The 21,914-nt window shown below is 40.4% G+C and overlaps 4 protein-coding genes across 5 annotated transcripts; 1 reads left to right on the top strand and 3 right to left on the bottom strand.

Annotated features, from left to right (window-relative positions):
- Positions 1-959: 959 nt before the first annotated feature.
- On the top strand, positions 960-2,836 carry LOC109635660 (trafficking regulator of GLUT4 1-like). Its single transcript, XM_020096993.2, has 3 exons — positions 960-1,656; positions 1,830-1,956; positions 2,042-2,836. Exons 1-3 carry the CDS (start codon positions 1,255-1,257, stop codon positions 2,053-2,055), a joined length of 543 nt encoding a protein of 180 aa, XP_019952552.1. The 5' UTR covers positions 960-1,254; the 3' UTR covers positions 2,056-2,836.
- A 128-nt stretch (positions 2,837-2,964) lies between these two features.
- On the bottom strand, positions 2,965-9,324 carry LOC138404886 (Golgi SNAP receptor complex member 1-like). The gene is made up of 5 exons (XM_069510262.1): positions 9,294-9,324; positions 8,773-8,959; positions 4,136-4,165; positions 3,821-3,903; positions 2,965-3,485 (listed from the first exon to the last, which is right to left on the bottom strand). Exons 1-5 carry the CDS (start codon positions 9,322-9,324, stop codon positions 3,361-3,363), a joined length of 456 nt encoding a protein of 151 aa, XP_069366363.1. The 3' UTR covers positions 2,965-3,360.
- A 311-nt stretch (positions 9,325-9,635) lies between these two features.
- Positions 9,636-18,252, bottom strand: LOC109635712 (Golgi SNAP receptor complex member 1-like). 2 transcript variants are annotated; one of them, XM_069539924.1, is made up of 9 exons: positions 18,103-18,252; positions 16,958-17,063; positions 16,490-16,562; positions 15,886-15,993; positions 15,714-15,805; positions 14,670-14,744; positions 10,808-10,837; positions 10,493-10,575; positions 9,636-10,165 (listed from the first exon to the last, which is right to left on the bottom strand). In XM_069539924.1, the coding sequence occupies exons 1-9, from the start codon at positions 18,128-18,130 to the stop codon at positions 10,092-10,094; spliced, it is 669 nt and encodes a 222-aa protein (XP_069396025.1). In that variant the 5' UTR covers positions 18,131-18,252; the 3' UTR covers positions 9,636-10,091. The 2 variants fall into 2 exon arrangements, with proteins under 2 accessions (XP_069396025.1, XP_069396024.1); XM_069539923.1 differs by having other exon boundaries at positions 9,636-10,157; positions 18,103-18,251.
- A 690-nt stretch (positions 18,253-18,942) lies between these two features.
- On the bottom strand, positions 18,943-21,126 carry LOC109635748 (beta-crystallin A1-like). The gene is made up of 6 exons (XM_020097104.2): positions 20,997-21,126; positions 20,563-20,624; positions 20,281-20,399; positions 19,996-20,137; positions 19,756-19,898; positions 18,943-19,611 (listed from the first exon to the last, which is right to left on the bottom strand). Exons 1-6 carry the CDS (start codon positions 21,109-21,111, stop codon positions 19,464-19,466), a joined length of 729 nt encoding a protein of 242 aa, XP_019952663.2. The 5' UTR covers positions 21,112-21,126; the 3' UTR covers positions 18,943-19,463.
- Positions 21,127-21,914: the final 788 nt, after the last annotated feature.

Raw genomic sequence — 21,914 nt, 5'->3', positions numbered from 1 at the left:
CTCCTTATGTGTCTATGTAGTAGCAGTGAAACGCAAAATAAAAGCTCTGCCCTCACTGGGTCTTGAACTTGTGACCTTTGAATCACTGGTCACGTGTCTCTAAAGCTAGAGACAGATCTAAGCTCTGGTGCACCCCTCCAACAAAACCTGAACATCCTATCTGTGAACTAAAACCACTGTGAGAATCCTAAGACTTAGCAGAACGTACAGATATATTTTTATTAGATAAAGTTAAGACATGTGTCTGTGGGAGCGACAAAATTGTTTTCCTTCCTGAAGTTTTTTCTCAAAATTTACATTCAATACAATGGAGAGGTGAAACTGGAAAAATATATTTTTTTTAAATGATAAAGCCAAAAGTTGAGCTCAGAGATTCAGTGACATGTAAGCGAAGCTAACACCTTCTGCTTCGCTTTGATCTAAAAATCATGTCTAACAACCTGTTTGTGGCTTTGAGAGAAGTTTTAGCCCAAACAGTCTTTTTCTCACTCTCGCTCTTTTCGACCGCTTTTTCGCGATTTGTGAGCGAAATATTTGACATAAGTCTTAGAAAAGTCATAACCCGAGCAATAACCCAAACAGGGCTTAATAGTAAACATTACTATTTCAACAGGGCCTTCGCACTGTCAGTGCTCGGGCCTAATTATTCTCAATTCAAATTGTATTTTGATAAGTATAGGGTGTGGGCAAGGAAATATCAATTAACCAATTTATTGTGTAGAACAAGGAGGTTCCTGCAGCCGCTGACCCCCGTGCGTAAATGGAGAGCTTTTACGCACCGCGTGTGTTGGCTCCAAGAGACGTTTAACTTGGTTGTTTGTTTTTTGCAATGTCACATCAATAAGCCTCGCCTGGTGCATGAGCAGGACTCGGACGATGGGAATGAGCTGTGCAGATGTGAGGGGATGCGGTAATACTTCAATACTTAGAGAGAGAGAGAGAGAGAAAGAGAGAGAGGGGCGGGGGAGGATGGGGGAGGCAAAACGTGCGTCCAGACGCTCATCATCAACTAAACGTGAGAGGGACCAAGACATCAATAACATCGAGCTCATCAATAAGACATTTTGATGGAGTTAGACTGCTTAATTAAATAGATTAGCTTGGAGGTATTAGCCTCTCTGAATTTATAATATTGAATCTGATGACCCCCCATGGAGAAGATCTGAAGGAAGACTCCTCAGCATCTCCATCCACAGGACAGCGTCTCCCTCCCTCACTCACACACACATTATAAGACTTCCTTATCTTTCCGTGATGGCCATCAACACTGATGCCGTCTTTGGGAAAAGTGCCCTCGGCGAGAGGGAAATTTCAAACCCCACTGACTTCCAGGACACGGAGAAGCTGCTGGGCGCCGCTACCACCGAGCCCGGCGGGCAGACCAACATCAAACCGTCCGACTCCTTCTCCCTCAACATCCGAGGGAGCGTCCGGTCCCTGGACGCGGACCAGACCGGACACAGGTCGCCGCTGAAGTCGGGCTCCGTCGGGCAGCTGGCGGCCCCACCCAAGTCCACGTCCCGGCTGAGCCTGGGCCAGCTGCCCTCCCCGGTGCCGCCCGGGTCCGTACCCCCTACTTACCTCTGGCTCGCCGTGCTGTCCTGCTTCTGTCCCGCAGTGCCGCTCAACGTATGCGCCCTGTGGTACGCGAATGTGGTGAGTGTTACATCCACTTACTCCTCTAATTCCCATCCCATGTGAACTAGGATTGTCTCTGTGCTTTGGATGTTTGGGTGTATTTGAACATACCCTCAAACACTACAGGTGTTTTGTTGCTGTGTTGGATTTCAATAATTCATCATTAGTCACTTCCTCCCCTTCCCCATTAGTCCAGGTCTGTTCTCCATACAGGGGATATTGATAGAGCCAGGAAATATGGGCGTCTGTCTATGCTGCTCAGCTGTCTGGCAATTCTGCTGGGTGTGGCTGTCATCATCTTCATAGTGTTTACAATAGGTATGGAAAAATAAAAACATGGCAAACACACTCACAGCTCAGTGTGAAGCTGTGTGACTATATTTCTCCCTTCTCTGTCTATCAGAGCTCCAGCAGTGAACCCTGGGATGGAAGGAGTCACACAACCGACTCCTTGGACTTCACCTGATCTCAAATTTGCACAAAAGAGATGAGGAAGAAGAAGAAGAGGAGGAGGAAGAGGAGTGAAGACAAAAAAAGCACAAATCTTGAGTTGAAAACAAGTTTAGGAGACTCTTGATTTAAAAATTGTTGCTTTTTTTCTGCTGAAAAGAGAGAAAGAAAGAAAAGAAAGGAGAGGAGTCACCGGCTCTTTTTTCTGGCAACACTCACGTCTATTAACCCCACAAACTCAGGAAACAAAGGGAGGAGGATGAAGGCTGCACGCTCTCATCATGTCAGTTCATCACGCAGCACATCCTGGGAGAGAGTGGAAACTGCTCATAGTCTAAACTAGTGGTGCACTGACAACACAGACAATTGGATGATTCTACATTTTGATTATGAGGCACAAAAAAAAAGATGGCATCAAAACACGACAAAAAATCCCAAAACACGTAATAAGATTTGCGTGTGATGTGAATAACAGAAGTCATCAGTGAACCTCTGGTCTGTTTGTCCTAACATTTAACTTCCGGAAGAACTGACTCTCCTTTCTGTTCGCCACAGGGTGTTTCATGGAAGCATAAGCTGATTTCATACACCGTTTACATAAAGCTGTACACAACGCCCCGCTGCAGTCGTAGTGTGATCTCTTGCTTCGCGTGCTACTATGATAAAATGAACTGACTCTACTGGAACTGCCTGGATCTCTACACCTCATTATGTTTACAATATACTGCAAGATATGAGAAAGGGGCCGTTCCCCCTGTATGCACTGTTCCTGGCACTCTGATGTTGATGTTTATACATTTATACTGTATGACTGGTTAACGTGCCATAATTCTGCATGTCTGAAATAAACTTGAATGAGCATGACACACTCAGGAGTGAGATCGTCCTCTTTATTTCGGTCAGGCACCGTCAATACCATAGAAAAAGTGCGAAATGAACGGTACACCATGTCAGTAAAATCTTACTTCATACATTTATAAAGATTTAAAATTACAACAGAGCACAAGCAGCAATATATAAATTCAAGATGAAAACGTGAACATTGTGTAGAAAATAAATAAAACTCTCGAGTGTGAGAGCTCAACAAAACCACACTTTCAATTAAGCCCTAATGTGATGAAGCTTAACATTTCTTTCTTCACTGCTCTTTTAAGGAAAGTTCATTACAATAGAAGGAGACATATAAGAACATCTCAAAACAATATCTTGGCAACAGTGGGACTGATGAATATTTGAAAATTAAAGTAAATGACGACCAAGTGACGTATTGAATCAGTGGAAAGTGTAGAGCAACAGGAGTATGGTGCAGACGCCGATCACCCCGCCTAGGATTAGAGAGTCACGCCTCTTGCGCAAATTGATTTTCTGGATGAGACTGTTGATGGCGGGGAAACGATCTGAGGGGCAGGGAAGTGTGGTGAAGGAAAAATAATTAAGATCCAAGTCGGGCTTCCCTCGCTTGCAGTGAGCAAGAGGCAGAAAGCAGTGGGGAACATACATCAGCAGGGCTCTTCAAGCAACCAGGGGGGAGAAAAGGATAAATGGAGCCTGATCGTAAAGTCTACTGCGTCATACAAGCTGTCCTCTCTGCATAGCATCAGCATGTGCTGAGACAAATATGTGTAACTGTCCTGTAAAAAGGTAAAACTGAGATTTTATTTTAACACACAAAGTGTAGAAGTCTGGGTAAAGAGCGATGGAGGAGAAATGATTAAAATGATAAAAAGGATACTGGCCAAAGTTGTAACCCTGGTTTGAATGGACTTCAGCATCCCACGCTGAAAAGTGATGTTCTCTTTGGTCGACATGGCGATACTGGACGGAGATAGAGCACAAGGGATTAAATGAGGGATGCAGTTGTCGTCACAGCATCACATTACGTTTAATGATTTTTTGGCCAAGAAGCAAAAAGTTACGATAGCTTGTTTTAACAGATCTGAATGGGCTGTTTGTTCATGATGTGTGTGTTTGTGTGTGTGACTGAGTTGAGTGAGTGATTGAGAGTAAAAGGGAAGAGGAGGAGAGTGAATGCAGCAATAAAGCTCACCTTATTGCATTGTCAATAAGCCGATCGGAGCTGTGAATAAGAAATGGAAAAAGGACAAGTTGAAAGACACTGTAACGCCTTCATTTGAAGCCCATCATCACTTTCACAAACAACATTTTGATATGATTTGAAGCACACTGGAAAATGTTTCTCCTGGATTAAACAAAGGAAAGCCTGTGCACCAAACCACACAGCTCTTTCTTTTCGATTATCATAAAGGGAGCACTTCCTGTGAGTCCCGTGAGACAGGAGAAAGTGCTGGTTAATGGAGGATTCTTTAGAACGTCACACTGATTGGTCAAATCCGACCCCGACAGAGCAGAAGCCAGTTCATCTCTACAACGCATACACTGGATGAATATGTATTTAGGTGCATATGAGCAAAACAGCAGAAGGACGTTCACATCAGCTGCCTTTAACTGCTGAGGTACGTGATGGAGAGAAAAATGAAATGTTCAGTGTTCAGGGCTGAGCAGAGCACATACAGGCTGCAGTGTGCATCCTGGCAGACTCAAGCTGAGACAACAAAATCAATACTGTGCTTCATACTTCCTTCATCTATCTGTCCACCTCTTCCACTATCTATCTACTGCTGTCCTCGGCTTTTTCTCTTCATCTTTCATTAGCTGGCAGAGTCCACAGGGAGGCAGCTTCTTACTTATTTCCAGCTTCTTCTTTTTAAAAAAAATTACTTTCTTCACACGTGAAACTACTTTCCTCGCTCACTACACAGTGATCTCATCGCCTTTACATCAAGTTTGTAAACAGTAGTTTTGGCTTAGCAGGGCTAATGGCGACATTACTGCCACATTCAAAATCTAAACTGTCTTTGTCAAAATCACTTTCCTGTGCTCAGAGTCTCTCTCCTCCCTCTTACTGCGCTGCTTAAACACAATCAACACAACCTTTTTTCGAGATAATCTTTGTCATGTGCTGGCCTGCTGCCCTATCATTTCACATCATGAGCAACACTTGTCGACAATCATATATTTCGCAATTGATATTCTCTAGAAATGCAGGTGTGACCATCAGAACTGGCTTTCATCCACTACTGATTGCGCTTCCAGAGAAGTACCATTGTTCAAAAAGTGTTTCGTCTATCTAATGACAGTTTTATGACTAGAGTACCTTAAATATCTGAAGGAGTGAGCTCCTCTTTGTCAGACTTCTGCTTTACATTGTGGTGTTGAGACCTCCGTCCTATTCAGCTGAATATAGACTTTGATATATTCTTAGATATGTTCTTGGTTATTTTCTGTTATATTCTCTGTTGTTTTTCCTGCTTGAATAAATTCACAAAAAAGAGTTTGATCTGAGAATTCTTATTTTGTTGCTCTCACCAAGAATTTCCACCACTACAACAATAAACACACCAACACACATACCTGTATATAGTGAGCACATTTCTACTTTGTTTGTGTGTTTTTACTTTCATTACTTCTATAAGAAATGCTTCATCACACATGCTTTCTGTATATTAATGTTGCCTGAGTATGAATTTTGACAACCTCTACAATTCCCAAAACTCCAAAGCCTTCAACTTTGCTCACTCTTGATAAGGAGATTTTGGTTACCGTTCTTAAGGTCATTATTAATCAAAGTCCAAAATTCCCAGTTAGTGATTTTATGAAACCGAGTCATTAAAGTGGCTTTCTTTTCCCTTTCTTAGAAGTTTTCTGTAAGTAAGTGAACGAGTATGGGATAAAGTTCTAGTACGGACCCATCGAGAGCTCAGTTCCTGAAACAACACTTTCTTGTTTGTCATACAAGATTGGAGGGAATATAAAAAACGTTCTTGCTTACTGATGCAATCAATTCCCAAAAAACAAAATACCTGTTAACCATATTAGTAAGTTCCTTTTCCACGGAAATGAAAAGGCATGTTCGGGACACATGGGACAGCCCAGTGTCTCCCCCTTAAATTGAAGCTCAGCTCACAGCCCAGGACAGACGACTGAGACCACAGGTAGGATAAAGACTGCAGGTATGTCAGCTGCCACACATCGAGCTCATTTTCTTATACTTTGTGCATTTCAATTTCAAATGATGGAAACACCATAAACTCTGAATAAGTGTTTGGGCATTTTATCTGAATCCATTTTCATAACTAACTCTGTTTTTTCCTTCCTTTCAGTCATTCTCTGGATTTTAGAGGGAACAATGTCAGGACGTTGTCAACCTAAATGCAACTCAGGTAAGAAGTCTGACCACAGAGCCCAACCAAATTATCGATTGGCAGATAAAATCTGCTGATATGATCAAGGTTTATGTTTGGCGTCATGAAAATGTTTATTTGAGAGATTAAACAAAGCAGAAAAGATCATTTTATTAATTCAACTTCTATATATTTGGCTGTATTTGTGTTTTCTTTTAAGTTAGAAGTTAACTGTTGAAGCCTCTTTACAGGAGGAGATGGGGCCAACATTACCCTGGGCGGCATGACTGGCATCAATGTTGAAGGGCAAAACTGTGGAACCATTGGGATAGGGAATAACATGGAAGGTGAGTTGTTTCACATGTTTCACATCATCATCATATTTCTGTGACTTTACTCCTTCTCTCCAATCTTCATATTTAACAGTTGGACAGAAAGGCAGCGTGAAAACTGGAGACATGAAAGATGTTAAGGTCAAATGCAACGAAGGAGTCATCGGCATAGGAAACAACTTGTGCACCAAATGAGGTGAGAAGATCAGATGTATTTGTCTGACAGTAACAGATGTGTGCATATGACATACATGTGTGTTAATTCTCCTTTTGAATGTGTCATTTCTAAAAATATAATACTTTTCCCCATCATGTATTGTACTCACTCTTTTTTTCTTTCCCCCTTTTAGAAAGCTGCCCTCCGACTGATAAACAACAACTCATCTAAAATAATAAACTATTTGGTTTCATGTCATTTAACACAAATGTCTTTTACAAAGTATTAAAGATTGGATTCATCACTGAGTTGAGAGATATTAATGATAATAAAGACCACATGCAATACATGCAATACTGTCTTGGGTTGAATATTTACAATGTTTAGTTATCTGTTTTATATCTGACCTTGATGAACTCTGAGGGATTCAATGATTTCTAATAAGTTTTCATGATGCATCAAAATACCGTGAAGAAATTCTTTCAAATCCTGCTTTGTCTTGTGCGATAACACAGAAGCAGCTATTTCAAATCAATAATCACCATAGACTGTATATAAAGAAGTGCAGTACGGAGTTCTTTCACATTAAAAGTATTGCATATATAATGTAATGCATCATGTGCAATAATTTGCTTTAATTGTTAGTAAGTTATGAAAACAGGTCTATACCTGGTGGGTAAACTGTTCATTCATAAATAAAGTCCAGCTCAACAAGTTTCACACTGCAGCAGCTGCACTGACGTTATTTCTGAACCAATAATCTGATAAAACATTATTACTGAAGTTACTCACAGTGACGTAGTCAAATGGGTTGGCGAGCTGATCAACTTTACATAACGTTAGATATCTAACTTGATGATATTCACTAAACTCACAGTCGCCTTCAGTTTAAAAGATTTATCACCATAAACTCTAACACTCCTCTCTCCGCCGTGCGGACGCTTCATGTCGGGTTGATAACTCCCGTCCCTCCCGTTAGCATCGCCGTTACTGCTGGTATCTTGCCTGGAGGTTAGCGGAGCTAAGCTAACCAGCCAGGTAACAATGATACCTGCTCATCACTACTGACACGTAAATCAAAGACAGTACTTTACTCACCACAGACACTGCAGCACAGACGCCTTCCACTTCTCCGTCAGGACAATCAGCCGAACAACAGACGATGATGTTCACATGTGAGTGAAAACTCCTCCACAGACTCCGCTCGTGCTCGGTGACGCGGATTAGCCTGTTAGCTCAGGTGAAGCCGAGCAGACCGGAGGCTAACAGCCGGAGTGACGAGCTAACGGTGACGTCACGTGTCAATCAAGTGATAATTATTCACAATTACAAACCTCTGTATTATCTAAACGAGCGAGTTAGACAAAAATTCACCCCACTCAGGGTTGTCATGGAGGAAGAACTTACCGATTGCGACTAAACTCGTTTTTTGAACCAGGCTGTAAACACGTTTAATTCTGCTCTAAAGTCGGGCTTTTTAACATGGAGCCAGCCTCAAGTGGCCACCCAGTGAACTGCAGTGTTTTGCACTTCCGCATTGGCCTCAGCGCTCAGCCCCGGATGTTGCCGCTTGATAATCACTTACATGTGTTTACATAGTTTGGTTTTTGCTCAGGATTTTCTGAAGAATAGAAACAAAAATGAAAACTAAGGATCATACCTGCTGAAGATAACACCAAACACTTATAAAAACATATATTACATGAACAGATTCCCGCAAAACTTGTTGGAAGGATGGGACATGGGCCAAGAAAGAACCAATTTTCATCACAAAGAGACAGATCCAAGATTGTTTTTACTTCCTTAACAATGAGAGATAGGGTGTTTTTATTTTGATTGTCACCAGTTTCCTGGGGAATAATTAATGAATCTTGATGAAAATAAATCAGACATATGTAGGGGACTGATATCTGTGTGATTTGGTGCAGCTTGATTGAATGTAAGGGGACGGTTGGGCTGAGGGTCTCATTCAAGTTTGAAAGAAATTTCTTACTTTCTGAGATGTTCATGTTCCTTGAGGAAGAGCTCAGTCTTTCTGTTATTCACTCCCGAGCTGCTTTTGTAAGACCTGCACAATAAAACAGGAGCAAGAGAATCAACTATACTGATTAATACAGCATTGATCTGCTGAAAAGAGAGAAGGAAAGAAAAGAAAGGAGAGAAGTCACCAGCTCTTTTTTCTGGCAACACTCACATCTATTAACCCCACAAACTCAGGAAACAAAGGGAGGAGGATGAAGGCTGCACGCTCTCATCATGTCAGTTCATCACGCAGCACATCCTGGGAGAGAGTGGAAACTGCTCATAGTCTAAACTAGTGGTGCACTGACAACACAGACAATTGGATGATTCTACATTTTGATTATGAGGCAAAAAAAAAAAAAAAAGATGGCATCAAAACACGACAAAAAATCCCAAAACACGTAATAAGATTTGCGTGTGATGTGAATAACAGAAGTCATCAGTGAACCTCTGGTCTGTTTGTCCTAACATTTAACTTCCGGAAGAACTGACTCTCCTTTCTGTTCGCCACAGGGTGTTTCATGGAAGCATAAGCTGATTTCATACACCGTTTACATAAAGCTGTACACAACGCCCCGCTGCAGTCGTAGTGTGATCTCTTGCTTCGCGTGCTACTATGATAAAATGAACTGACTCTACTGGAACTGCCTGGATCTCTACACCTCATTATGTTTACAATATACTGCAAGATATGAGAAAGGGGCCGTTCCCCCTGTATGCACTGTTCCTGGCACTCTGATGTTGATGTTTATACATTTATACTGTATGACTGGTTAACGTGCCATAATTCTGCATGTCTGAAATAAACTTGAATGAGCATGACACACTCAGGAGTGAGATCGTCCTCTTTATTTCGGTCAGGCACCGTCAATACCATAGAAAAAAGTGCGAAATGAACGGTACACCATGTCAGTAAAATCTTACTTCATACATTTATAAAGATTTAAAATTACAACAGAGCACAAGCAGCAATATATAAATTCAGGATGAAAACGTGAACATTGTGTAGAAAATAAATAAAACTCTCGAGTGTGAGAGCTCAACAAAACCACACTTTCAATTAAGCCCTAATGTGATGAAGCTTAACATTTCTTTCTTCACTGCTCTTTTAAGGAAAGTTCATTACAATAGAAGGAGACATATAAGAACATCTCAAAACAATATCTTGGCAACAGTGGGACTGATGAATATTTGAAAATTAAAGTAAATGATGACCAAGTGACGTATTGAATCAGTGGAAAGTGTAGAGCAACAGGAGTATGGTGCAGACACCGATCACCCCGCCTAGGATTAGAGAGTCACGCCTCTTGCGCAAATTGATTTTCTGGATGAGACTGTTGATGGCGGGGAAACGATCTGAGGGGCAGGGAAGTGTGGTGAAGGAAAAATAATTAAGATCCAAGTCGGGCTTCCCTCGCTTGCAGTGAGCAAGAGGCAGAAAGCAGTGGAGAACATACATCAGCAGGGCTCTTCAAGCAACCAGGGGGGAGAAAAGGATAAATGGAGCCTGATCGTAAAGTCTACTGTGTCATACAAGCTGTCATCTCTGCATAGCATCAGCATGTGCTGAGACAAATATGTGTAAATGTCCTGTCAAAAGGTAAAACTGAGATTTTATTTTAACACACAAAGTGTAGAAGTCTGGGTAAAGAGCGAAGGAGGAGAAATGATTAAAATGATAAAAAGGATACTGGCCAAAGTTGTAACCCTGGTTTGAATGGACTTCAGCATCCCACGCTGAAAAGTGATGTTCTCTTTGGTCGACATGGCGATACTGGACGGAGATAGAGCACAAGGGATTAAATGAGGGATGCAGTTGTCGTCACAGCATCACATTACGTTTAATGATTTTTTGGCCAAGAAGCAAAAAGTTACGATAGCTTGTTTTAACAGATCTGAATGGGCTGTTTGTTCATGATGTGTGTGTTTGTGTGTGTGACTGAGTTGAGTGAGTGATTGAGAGTAAAAGGGAAGAGGAGGAGAGTGAATGCAGCAATAAAGCTCACCTTATTGCATTGTCAATAAGCCGATCGGAGCTGTGAATAAGAAATGGAAAAAGGACAAGTTGAAAGACACTGTAACGCCTTCATTTGAAGCCCATCATCACTTTCACAAACAACATTTTGATATGATTTGAAGCACACTGGAAAATGTTTCTCCTGGATTAAACAAAGGAAAGCCTGTGCACCAAACCACACAGCTCTTTCTTTTCGATTATCATAAAGGGAGCACTTCCTGTGAGTCCCGTGAGACAGGAGAAAGTGCTGGTTAATGGAGGATTCTTTAGAACGTCACACTGATTGGTCAAATCCGACCCCGACAGAGCAGAAGCCAGTTCATCTCTACAACGCATACACTGGATGAATATGTATTTAGGTGCATATGAGCAAAACAGCAGAAGGACGTTCACATCAGCTGCCTTTAACTGCTGAGGTACGTGATGGAGAGAAAAATGAAATGTTCAGTGTTCAGGGCTGAGCAGAGCACATACAGGCTGCAGTGTGCATCCTGGCAGACTCAAGCTGAGACAACAAAATCAATACTGTGCTTCATACTTCCTTCATCTATCTGTCCACCTCTTCCACTATCTATCTACTGCTGTCCTCGGCTTTTTCTCTTCATCTTTCATTAGCTGGCAGAGTCCACAGGGAGGCAGCTTCTTACTTATTTCCAGCTTCTTCTTTTTAAAAAAAATTACTTTCCTCACACGTGAAACTACTTTCCTCGCTCACTACACAGTGATCTCATCGCCTTTACATCAAGTTTGTAAACAGTAGTTTTGGCTTAGCAGGGCTAATGGCGACATTACTGCCACATTCAAAATCTAAACTGTCTTTGTCAAAATCACTTTCCTGTGCTCAGAGTCTCTCTCCTCCCTCTTACTGCGCTGCTTAAACACAATCAACACAACCTTTTTTCGAGATAATCTTTGTCATGTGCTGGCCTGCTGCCCTATCATTTCACATCATGAGCAACACTTGTCGACAATCATATATTTCGCAATTGAATTCTCTAGAAATGCAGGTGTAACCATCAGAACTGGCTTTCATCCAATACTGATTGCGCTTCCAGAGAAGTACCATTGTTCAAAAAGTGTTTCGTCTATCTAATGACAGTTTTATGACTAGAGTACCTCAAATATCTGAAGGAGTGAGCTCCTCTTTGGCAGACTTCTGCTTTACATTGTGGTGTTGAGACCTCCGTCCTATTCAGCTGAATATAGACTTTGATATATTCTTAGATATGTTCTTGGTTATTTTCTGTTATATTCTCTGTTGTTTTTCCTGCTTGAATAAATTCACAAAAAAGAGTTTGATCTGAGAATTCTTATTTTGTTGCTCTCACCAAGAATTTCCACCACTACAACAATAAACACACCAACACACATACCTGTATATAGTGAGCACATTTCTACTTTGTTTGTGTGTTTTTACTTTCATTACTTCTATAAGAAATGCTTCATCACACATGCTTTCTGTATATTAATGTTGCCTGAGTATGAATTTTGACAACCTCTACAATTCCCAAAACTCCAAAGCCTTCAACTTTGCTCACTCTTGATAAGGAGATTTTGGTTACCGTTCTTAAGGTCATTATTAATCAAAGTCCAAAATTCCCAGTTAGTGATTTTATGAAACTGAGTCATTAAAGTGGCTTTCTTTTCCCTTTCTTAGAAGTTTTCTGTAAGTAAGTGAACGAGTATGGGATAAAGTTCTAGTACGGACCCATCGAGAGCTCAGTTCCTGAAACAACACTTTCTTGTTTGTCATACAAGATTGGAGGGAATATAAAAAACGTTCTTGCTTACTGATGCAATCAATTCTCAAAAAACAAAATACCTGTTAACCATATTAGTAAGTTCCTTTTCCACGGAAATGAAAAGGCATGTTCGGGACACATGGGACAGCCCAGTGTCTCCCCCTTAAATTGAAGCTCAGCTCACAGCCCAGGACAGACGACTGAGACCACAGGTAGGATAAAGACTGCAGGTATGTCAGCTGCCACACATCGAGCTCATTTTCTTATACTTTGTGCATTTCAATTTCAAATGATGGAAACACCATAAACTCTGAATAAGTGTTTGGGCATTTTATCTGAATCCATTTTCATAACTAACTCTGTTTTTTCCTTCCTTTCAGTCATTCTCTGGATTTTAGAGGGAACAATGTCAGGACGTTGTCAACCTAAATGCAACTCAGGTAAGAAGTCTGACCACAGAGCCCAACCAAATTATCGATTGGCAGATAAAATCTGCTGATATGATCAAGGTTTATGTTTGGCGTCATGAAAATGTTTATTTGAGAGATTAAACAAAGCAGAAAAGATCATTTTATTAATTCAACTTCTATATATTTGGCTGTATTTGTGTTTTCTTTTAAGTTAGAAGTTAACTGTTGAAGCCTCTTTACAGGAGGAGATGGGGCCAACATTACCCTGGGCGGCATGACTGGCATCAACGTTGAAGGGCAAAACTGTGGAACCATTGGGATAGGGAATAACATGGAAGGTGAGTTGTTTCACATGTTTCACATCATCATCATATTTCTGTGACTTTACTCCTTCTCTCCAATCTTCATATTTAACAGTTGGACAGAAAGGCAGCGTGAAAACTGGAGACATGAAAGATGTTAAGGTCAAAGACAACTCAGGAGTCATCGGCATAGGAAACAACTTGTGCACCAAATGAGGTGAGAAGATCAGATGTATTTGTCTGACAGTAACAGATGTGTGCATATGACATACATGTGTGTTAATTCTCCTTTTGAATGTGTCATTTCTAAAAATATAATACTTTTCCCCATCATGTATTGTACTCACTCTTTTTTTCTTTCCCCCTTTTAGAAAGCTGCCCTCCGACTGATAAACAACAACTCATCTAAAATAATAAACTATTTGGTTTCATGTCATTTAACACAAATGTCTTTTACAAAGTATTAAAGATTGGATTCATCATAGAGTTGAGAGATATTAATGATAATAAAGACCACATGCAATACATGCAATACTGTCTTGGGTTGAATATTTACAATGTTTAGTTATCTGTTTTATATCTGACCTTGATGAACTCTGAGGGATTCAATGATTTCTAATAAGTTTTCATGATGCATCAAAATACCGTGAAGAAATTCTTTCAAATCCTGCTTTGTCTTGTGCGATAACACAGAAGCAGCTATTTCAAATCAATAATCACTTACATGTGTTTACATAGTTTGGTTTTTGCTCAGGATTTTCTGAAGAATAGAAACAAAAATGAAAACTAAGGATCATACCTGCTGAAGATAACACCAAACACTTATAAAAACATATATTAATGTCACGATTATTTAACTGCAGCTCAAATGATCTGGGAGGACAATATGCAGTTATAGTCTTTATCTATACAAGTTATTTATTTTGTCAAAATTTCAAGTTTGGCCCAAGTGTTAATGATAAACATGAAGACTGTAAAACAAACAAGAAATCAACTGTTAGTGAACTTTAGACGTGCTGGCAGGTGGATGTATCACCTCTGCCAAAGACTTTATGTATTTACCCATGTCTGTTTGTTGGTTTGCCAACAGTATTACGCAAAAACTACTGAACAGATTCCCGCAAAACTTGTTGGAAGGATGGGACATGGGCCAAGAAAGAACACACTTTCATCACAAAGAGACAGATCCAAGATTGTTTTTACTTCCTTAACAATGAGAGATAGGGTGTTTTTATTTTGATTGTCACCAGTTTCCTGGGGAATAATTAATGAATCTTGATGAAAATAAATCAGACATATGTAGGGGACTGATATCTGTGTGATTTGGTGCAGCTTGATTGAATGTAAGGGGACTGTTGGGCTGAGGGTCTCATTCAAGTTTGAAAGAAATTTCTTACTTTCTGAGATGTTCATGTTCCTTGAGGAAGAGCTCAGTCTTTCTGTTATTCACTCCCGAGCTGCTTTTGTAAGACCTGCACAATAAAACAGGAGCAAGAGAAACAACTACTGATTAATCAATGATAAGAATAATAGTTTTTGGCAGCCCAAAAATACAACCACCTTTTTCATACCGTATCAAAAGAAAATAAGTACGCACACATTTTCTTTCTGATTGGTGACGCTATGTAGTTAAATTCTCTGACGTTTGGTTGCTTCAATAAAACCAACAACGTCTTACCCTCTATGATCACATGTAAGTCTTCAGTCTGAATGAAGTATTTCACTCTCTCCTATTAACTGATGCCTGGATGCTGATTATGTACTTCCTGCGATGAGGCTTTTAAGTGATAAGCTCTGCTTAAGCCACAACTCCATCTCTTATTTACACTGCCTGTTTGGACTGACCATCAATTCATCACACATTATCTCCTCTGCCCCTTTTCAGTCAGTCAGCATCAGCTCAGGACAATGTCTCTCCCTCCCTCTGGTCGTGCTCTCTCTGTCCGCCCCAGATGGAGCATTTCTCTGGATCAGACGGGGCAGATATAACCACTCTCTCTCAGCGTTGGCTAAATGAAAGCCTTGTGGTTTGATTTACTGTAGAAGGCACTTATGAAAGATACCCCCAGAGAAAGAAAGAAAGAAAGAGAGAGATGTAGAAAGAGAAGAGGAGATGCAGAGAGGGGGAGGTAGGTCGGCTGATGAGAGGAGGGGCCTATTTTTACAGGATGAAACATGATAGAGAGACGCAGGCTGTTAAAGGGTGGGGGAATTCTGTTAAAAACTGGACATTTCTGCCTCCTACTGGTGGATGATAACACAGCAACAGTCCACAGAGAGAGCAGAAGAGAAAATCTAATAAACTAAAATAAAAAAATGTTCACTACCTTACCCTGTGCTCCAGAAAGATGCAATTGGCATATTTCACTATTCTCTGACATTTTATTTGCTAACAATACACAATGTCTTGTATCGTATATTATTCGTATGAGGGGGCTTACTCAATGTCTCTATGAACCGAGCCCAGCAGGTCCTCTCGTTCCCGCAGGCTGAAGAAGTTGCTTTTGGTTTTGTGGAATTCATGAGTGTAGTCCTGCAGGATTCAACATTAAGAACTACAATCAAAATACTGACAATGGCAGTAGTAAGAGAAAGTGAAGTTATTGTGTGTACCTGTAAAATATCTCTGTGTCTCTGTAGGGTGTGCATCAATGCTGCGTTGTGTGATGTAACTCCTGGAGAGTTTGTGTATTCTGCCATTTTGTCATTGACTGCTGTAAGCTGCAAAAAACAGAAATTACATTTATATGGTTATTCAATATAACACTACACAACACATGAACATAAAGCAGCTATACAGCTATGACTCTTAACCTCACAAGATTAAAAAGTCAGTTTACCATATTTCACAATATTAAATTAAGTGTATTGTAAAAAAGCATAAAGCATAAAGCACATTTGTATAACCGGTAACCTGTAAAATAAAAAGTTCTTCTCCCATCATATAAAAACCCAGGACGACACAGAGAGCTTTGGCTGATGCTCTGTTTTCGTTCAAAGAGCAGTATAAGCACTTTGAGCTGCATTTCTTGTATGAAAGGTGCTTTACAAATAATGTTTTTATTATCATTTAATATACATTTAATTACCTTTGATAACATTGGTATAGTTCTGTTGCCTCGACTTGAGGCTACACTAAAGCTTAAAACTAATACTAAATAATACAAGTAATACAAATAATAAGACTAATACTATACAAGTGTGTTATTTGACTTACATTGGCCAGGAGCTGCTCCAGCTCAGTTGTCATGGCCACAAGCATATTGTCTTGAGTTGAGCCAGAATCAGATCTGAAATGGAAATTAGGCCTGATTAAGTTCTGACTTTTTTTTTGGTCATTCCAAGTATTAAAATATAGTTGAATGTGTTTTTGAACAGACTAATGCATCACAATTAATGAGGATAAAAAAGCAAAATCTAACGCAAATTCAATAAACTGTATGGGGATAAAAATATACAATTACAGTAGTTTGTGAATCTGTTGCCCATTTACTGTAAAAAAAAAAAAACATGATTTATGGTATGCAGTGATAGTAGCAGTAGTAGTAATAGTAGTAGTAGTCGTGAGAAATGTAAAAATCAGATTTGATTTAAGAAGACGGGTCATTCCAAACAGATATTTAAAGGTCAACACAAGTCAGAGTACTTCTACATTGTAAAATGAGGTGAGGAGTGTGCTGCTGACCGGCTGTCTCTCGTCCTGTTGCTGCTGTAGCTTGTGCAGAGTTTACTGAAGGAGACCAGCTTGAGGTCCAGCTCATTCTCCAGCTGTCTGGCCTGTTTACGCAGATCTGAGAAAGAAGCAGAAACACAGGGAAATATTTCACAAAGGAAGGAAAACAATTTTCTGCATCTGACCAAAACAAGTGCTGGAAAATGATGAATAACTTCTGCAAAATAGATCCCAAAATACAGGCAATAAGTGGCAGAAGTTAATGCAGTCACATTGTGTAAGACAACCACTACAGCAGACTGATACAGGTATGAGTTGAAGTTGGAACATGCTATATAGTACTAACTGAATAAATAAAATGATTTAAAGTATTCCACCCCGTCCTGTTTTCCAGTTTTTTACGACAGGAGTCATTCATGTTTTGACTATCTACAGCGTACAGCTGTAATGTGCTTCTGATGTTTGTCTCTTAAATCATCACATTTTGCACAGTCCAAATGAAACGAAAAACAAAACAGCAACAAAGAGACAAGATGAATACAAAGACACGTAAAACTACCACAAAGAGACAAGATGGACACAAAGCTGAAGAAAACTACCACAGAGACACTTAAAACTACCACAAAGAGACAAGATGGACACAAAGCTGAAGAAAACTACCACAGAGACACTTAAAACTACCACAAATGAACACAGAGACATGTAAAACTACCACAAAGAGACACAAGATGAACACAAGAAATACAAAGATGATGAAAACAACCACAAAGAGACACAAGATGAACATAACAAATACAAAGATGATGAAAACAACCACAAAGAGACACAAGATGAACACAACAAATACAAAGAGGTTGAAAATAGACAAAAGCGTCTCTTTCAGTCTGGGGGGCCTCTCTATGGAGGGTCTCGGGGTTTCCACCTTTCCATACCCGGGGTCCCTTCTCTGATAATCCGTCGTGCAGGTGAAAACTTCCGACAACAACCAACAAGCTAACAGGTTAGCAGCTAACTAACCCTCCTCTCCGCCGCCATCACGTTTATTTAACGAAACAAATGACGGAAACATGTGAGAGTGTTTGCGCTGAGCCGGTGAAAAACAACACGACACGTGTACACGCTGTTGTTTTAAAATCAGACGCTGTAACACAACTTACCTTCCCAATAGTCGCTGCTGGCCGCCATGTTTGTTTACTGACATGTCACCGTCAGCCGCCAACGAGAAACTACTGTCGCAAAGTTCATAACTCACCACAGCGGCCTCTAGTGGGCTTTGTATGCAAGTGCAGGGTGTACTGAACTGAATATAAGATGGATTTTAACAAACAAGTTCAAAACCCAGATTCAAAATATCCCTAAATTAAAATGTGAAGTTTAATCAGAAAAATGTATTTAAAGCATGAAATGTAAAAGTGCGTGCAGCAAAATGCTGCTTTTCAAGACCGTGGGTCATTAGTTTACTGTCATTATTAAAATCTGGCTGAGATGTAAACTGCACATCAAAACTAGCTGCAGCACAAAATGAAAAACAGATAAAAATGACTCTTGTCGTCCAACACTTAAAGTGATTGAAAATAAGAGAGTTAAAGTATAAAAGTAAAAGCTGCAGACCATGCAATTTATATTAAAAATGACTTTGACAGCTCAAATAGTTGAATCTGTTTATTCTATTTTTCTAACCTCTCTACATTTAACTGGGAAATATCATACTTTTACTTTTTTCTGGGCTACACTGACTATATATCACAGTTAATTTTTATATTAAGAAGATCATCTTTACAAGACCATATTTTTTACTACTGCATCTAATAATAAAAATGAAATTAAGTGATAATATTGTAGTTTGGAAAAAAAATCCTGACAGGTCAGTGTTTCAGGGTTTAATGAGGTTCATTCTCATTCATACCAGTTTTTACCCTTTGGATTCACCTGATAAGTTCATGTTTGTCACATTGATTATTTTGAGTTCACCAGAGAAAGACAAGACACAGAAGTGATTGAGGTACATGTCAGTGTTGTGAATCTCTCACTTTCTTTGCTCATTCTCTTTATTCATCGTCTTGAACACAGGCAGTCTTGGATATCACAGGTATCACTGGTTGTTGTGTTGATGCAGAAGACAGTGACAATGATGATGATGCCATCAATGGCCGAGATGAAAAAGAGCAAAAGCTTTGAGGTTTTTTCACCGCTCAGCAGCCGACCTCAGCACACGAGGCCTTGCTTGCACGCTAGTTCAATTTCCTCTTTCTGTCATTCCGATTTTCTGTCTTTCTCACATTGTTCCTTTCTTTTTGTGATGTTTCTTCAAAAAACAAAAAGTGCTGTGAACAACTGACATCAGTAAGCACCTGAAGACCAGCTTGGAATCCTGCTCTGACTTGTCGGACCACTGGAGCCGGAGAGATGGAGGTCGGGGGGGAGAGGAGGAACGGAGCAAGGGATGGAATTTCAGGTAGAGGGAGAGGAGAAGGAAGATGAAGAGGTGATGAGGAAGAGTAAAAGACACGCTTCCCTCTCAGTGCTGGATCCTCCTGATGGACTGGATCTGGGGGGTTTGGGCGTGGGAGCCGAACTCACGGCAACACTTGTACTCGCCTCCACGCAAATCACTCTCCAGGATGTACTGGTGGCCACGGTATCCAGGGTACTGGTAGCACACGAATCTGAAGATGAAAACGAGAGATAAGATAAGATAGTGATATAAATAACCAAAAGTGGATTCTTGTGCAGTATTTTCAGTCAGCATATGTTTATAGCTGATGCTAAGTTTTACAAAACTACATCAAATGTCATGTTGTGGGACTTACGCTCCACTCTGAATGTGCATGGATGCAACCTCTTTGTTCATCCAGCCCATGGCCTGCAGGGAGGGGTAGTCGTCAGACAGCTCAAACTGACGGCCTGTCAGATTCTCCATCTCGAAGATGGTCATGCGGGAGTCCTTGTGGTTCTGTGCGAAGGAGGAGAAGGACGTTTTAAAACATGTTGAGATAAAGCTCAGAGCAAAGTAAGCTCAGGGCTGTTTCTGTGTGGCTCATTAGACTTACAGCACTGCAGATGGGCCTGAAGGAGATCATCCTCTCAATGCGGTAGGAGTTACTGCCACTGTAGGCCTCAATGCGAGGGTAGTCTCCCTTCTCCAGCACAAACTGCTGGCCGCAGAAGCTGGAGTGCTCGTAGCCCACCCAGCTGCAAGAAGAAAGTGGAATTGATCAAGTCAGACTGCAAGGAAATACAAACTTAACTCACACTTTGAAGCTCCTCAACACGTCTTTTTCAGTTTTAAAATCTGCTCTGGTATTTCCAAAAGTGAGGAGAAGCCTGATACGTACGCGCCACACTCGACCTTCAGGGAGCGGATGTTCTCCATCCCACACTCCATGATGTTCTGGCAGCTGGCGGTGAACTCCATACGCCTTCCCTGGAAGTGCTCCTGGTCGTACACGGTGATCTGTGAAGCACCAAAGAATGACACAGGAGATTAGATCTTCACAGTCTGGTCAGATTTGAAAACAGTAAATAAACAGAGCTGGAACACTACTGTGCCTCGTCGTGCTCTGAAACTTCTTCCTGCTCCATGTGCTCATGGGTAATGTAGTATTTCATATGCTTACCTTCCAAGGGCCCATGGGCATGGGGTTTGTCAGAGCCATTTTCTCCTCTTTTTCAGTAGTACCTGTAGAGAAACGCACATATTCAAGGGATAGGGAAAATCACCAGAACACAAAACTTCCTTTATCTCGATTATCTAAATCTTTCAATCTGATACTTTTAGATTTCTCTGATTCTTATACTTCACAGTTTTCTGTGTTGAGCAATTAACTCCAACAAAATCCATCAGTATAAACTCAAAACCTTCCATTTTCTTGCCTTCATTTGTTTTCACCGTCTATTTAGCAGTAAAGGTAAAAAAAAGTCCCTCTGTCTTCACTCGCTCAATTTAAACTTCCTGTCGTTACTAAGCACATTGAATTAAAGGCTCATACTCCATCATTTCTATAGATTGGGAAACTGTACTGTATTATTAACTTGAACTAGTTTGACCTACCTAAACTGGTGAGCTGTGTGTCGCAGGGTTCCACTGAATGGTCTGCAGAGACGGTGTATATGGGAGTATATATACACCCATGGGGGCCGGTGGGGGCGGGCGAGCCTGGACTCATGTCAGCACTTTGCTTTGGACTCCATTGTTTTTTTGTGTGCAACACAGAGGGGTTGACACACAGACGCACAATGATTCATGCGAGCACAATGCGGCTGAACGTCCATATTGCATTACTTATGTCTCCGTGGTAAATCTACTGTATATGTTGGGGGGGGGGGGGGGACTCTGCTTTGAATCACTTTTAAAATAACATTGTGATTTTACTTTACTTTATTTTGACGCAGATTAGTTAAATGTCTTCTCTCCCTTTCTTGCTTTATATTTTCTATGATTATTGCTCTTGTGTGCATTGCTGAGCTGACTTATCCTTGTCTAACACTTTTCATTGTTGCTTGATCTATCACTTGTAAAATCACTGTAAAATGTACTAAATTATTTTACATGATTTGTTTGATAAGTGTAAAGGCCACTCAATGACAGTAAATTCCATTTATTAAAAATATAAACAATAACATCATACAATAATCCATAATATGTAAAATACTTGTGTCAGGATATAGGTTGTATTTAATTTGTTGTTTAACTGTTTGTGTTGTGTATTGCTTGTATAGTAACCTACTTTCTAACAGTCCAGTGTCCCTGCTCATTAAAACATGTGCCTCAGACGTCCTCTCCCTGTTTGAAAAGACTCGGATGACTTTTTCGTCTCGGCTCTGTGATTTCCTGAAACATGAATACCGAGAGCAATGATTCCAGGACAAATGACTTTAATAAAATGTATGAAATTTAAAAGAAAGAAAGATGGTGGCCGTGTTGGAAATCTTATTAAGCTGCTTTATTGATCTTAAAAAAACTACAAGC

The sequence above is a fragment of the Paralichthys olivaceus genome, chromosome 15 (genome assembly GCF_024713975.1).
Source record: "Paralichthys olivaceus isolate ysfri-2021 chromosome 15, ASM2471397v2, whole genome shotgun sequence".
Classification (NCBI taxonomy): domain Eukaryota; kingdom Metazoa; phylum Chordata; class Actinopteri; order Pleuronectiformes; family Paralichthyidae; genus Paralichthys; species Paralichthys olivaceus.
Note: the sequence above shows the minus strand (reverse complement) of the source record. Positions and strands in the feature narration are given on the sequence as shown.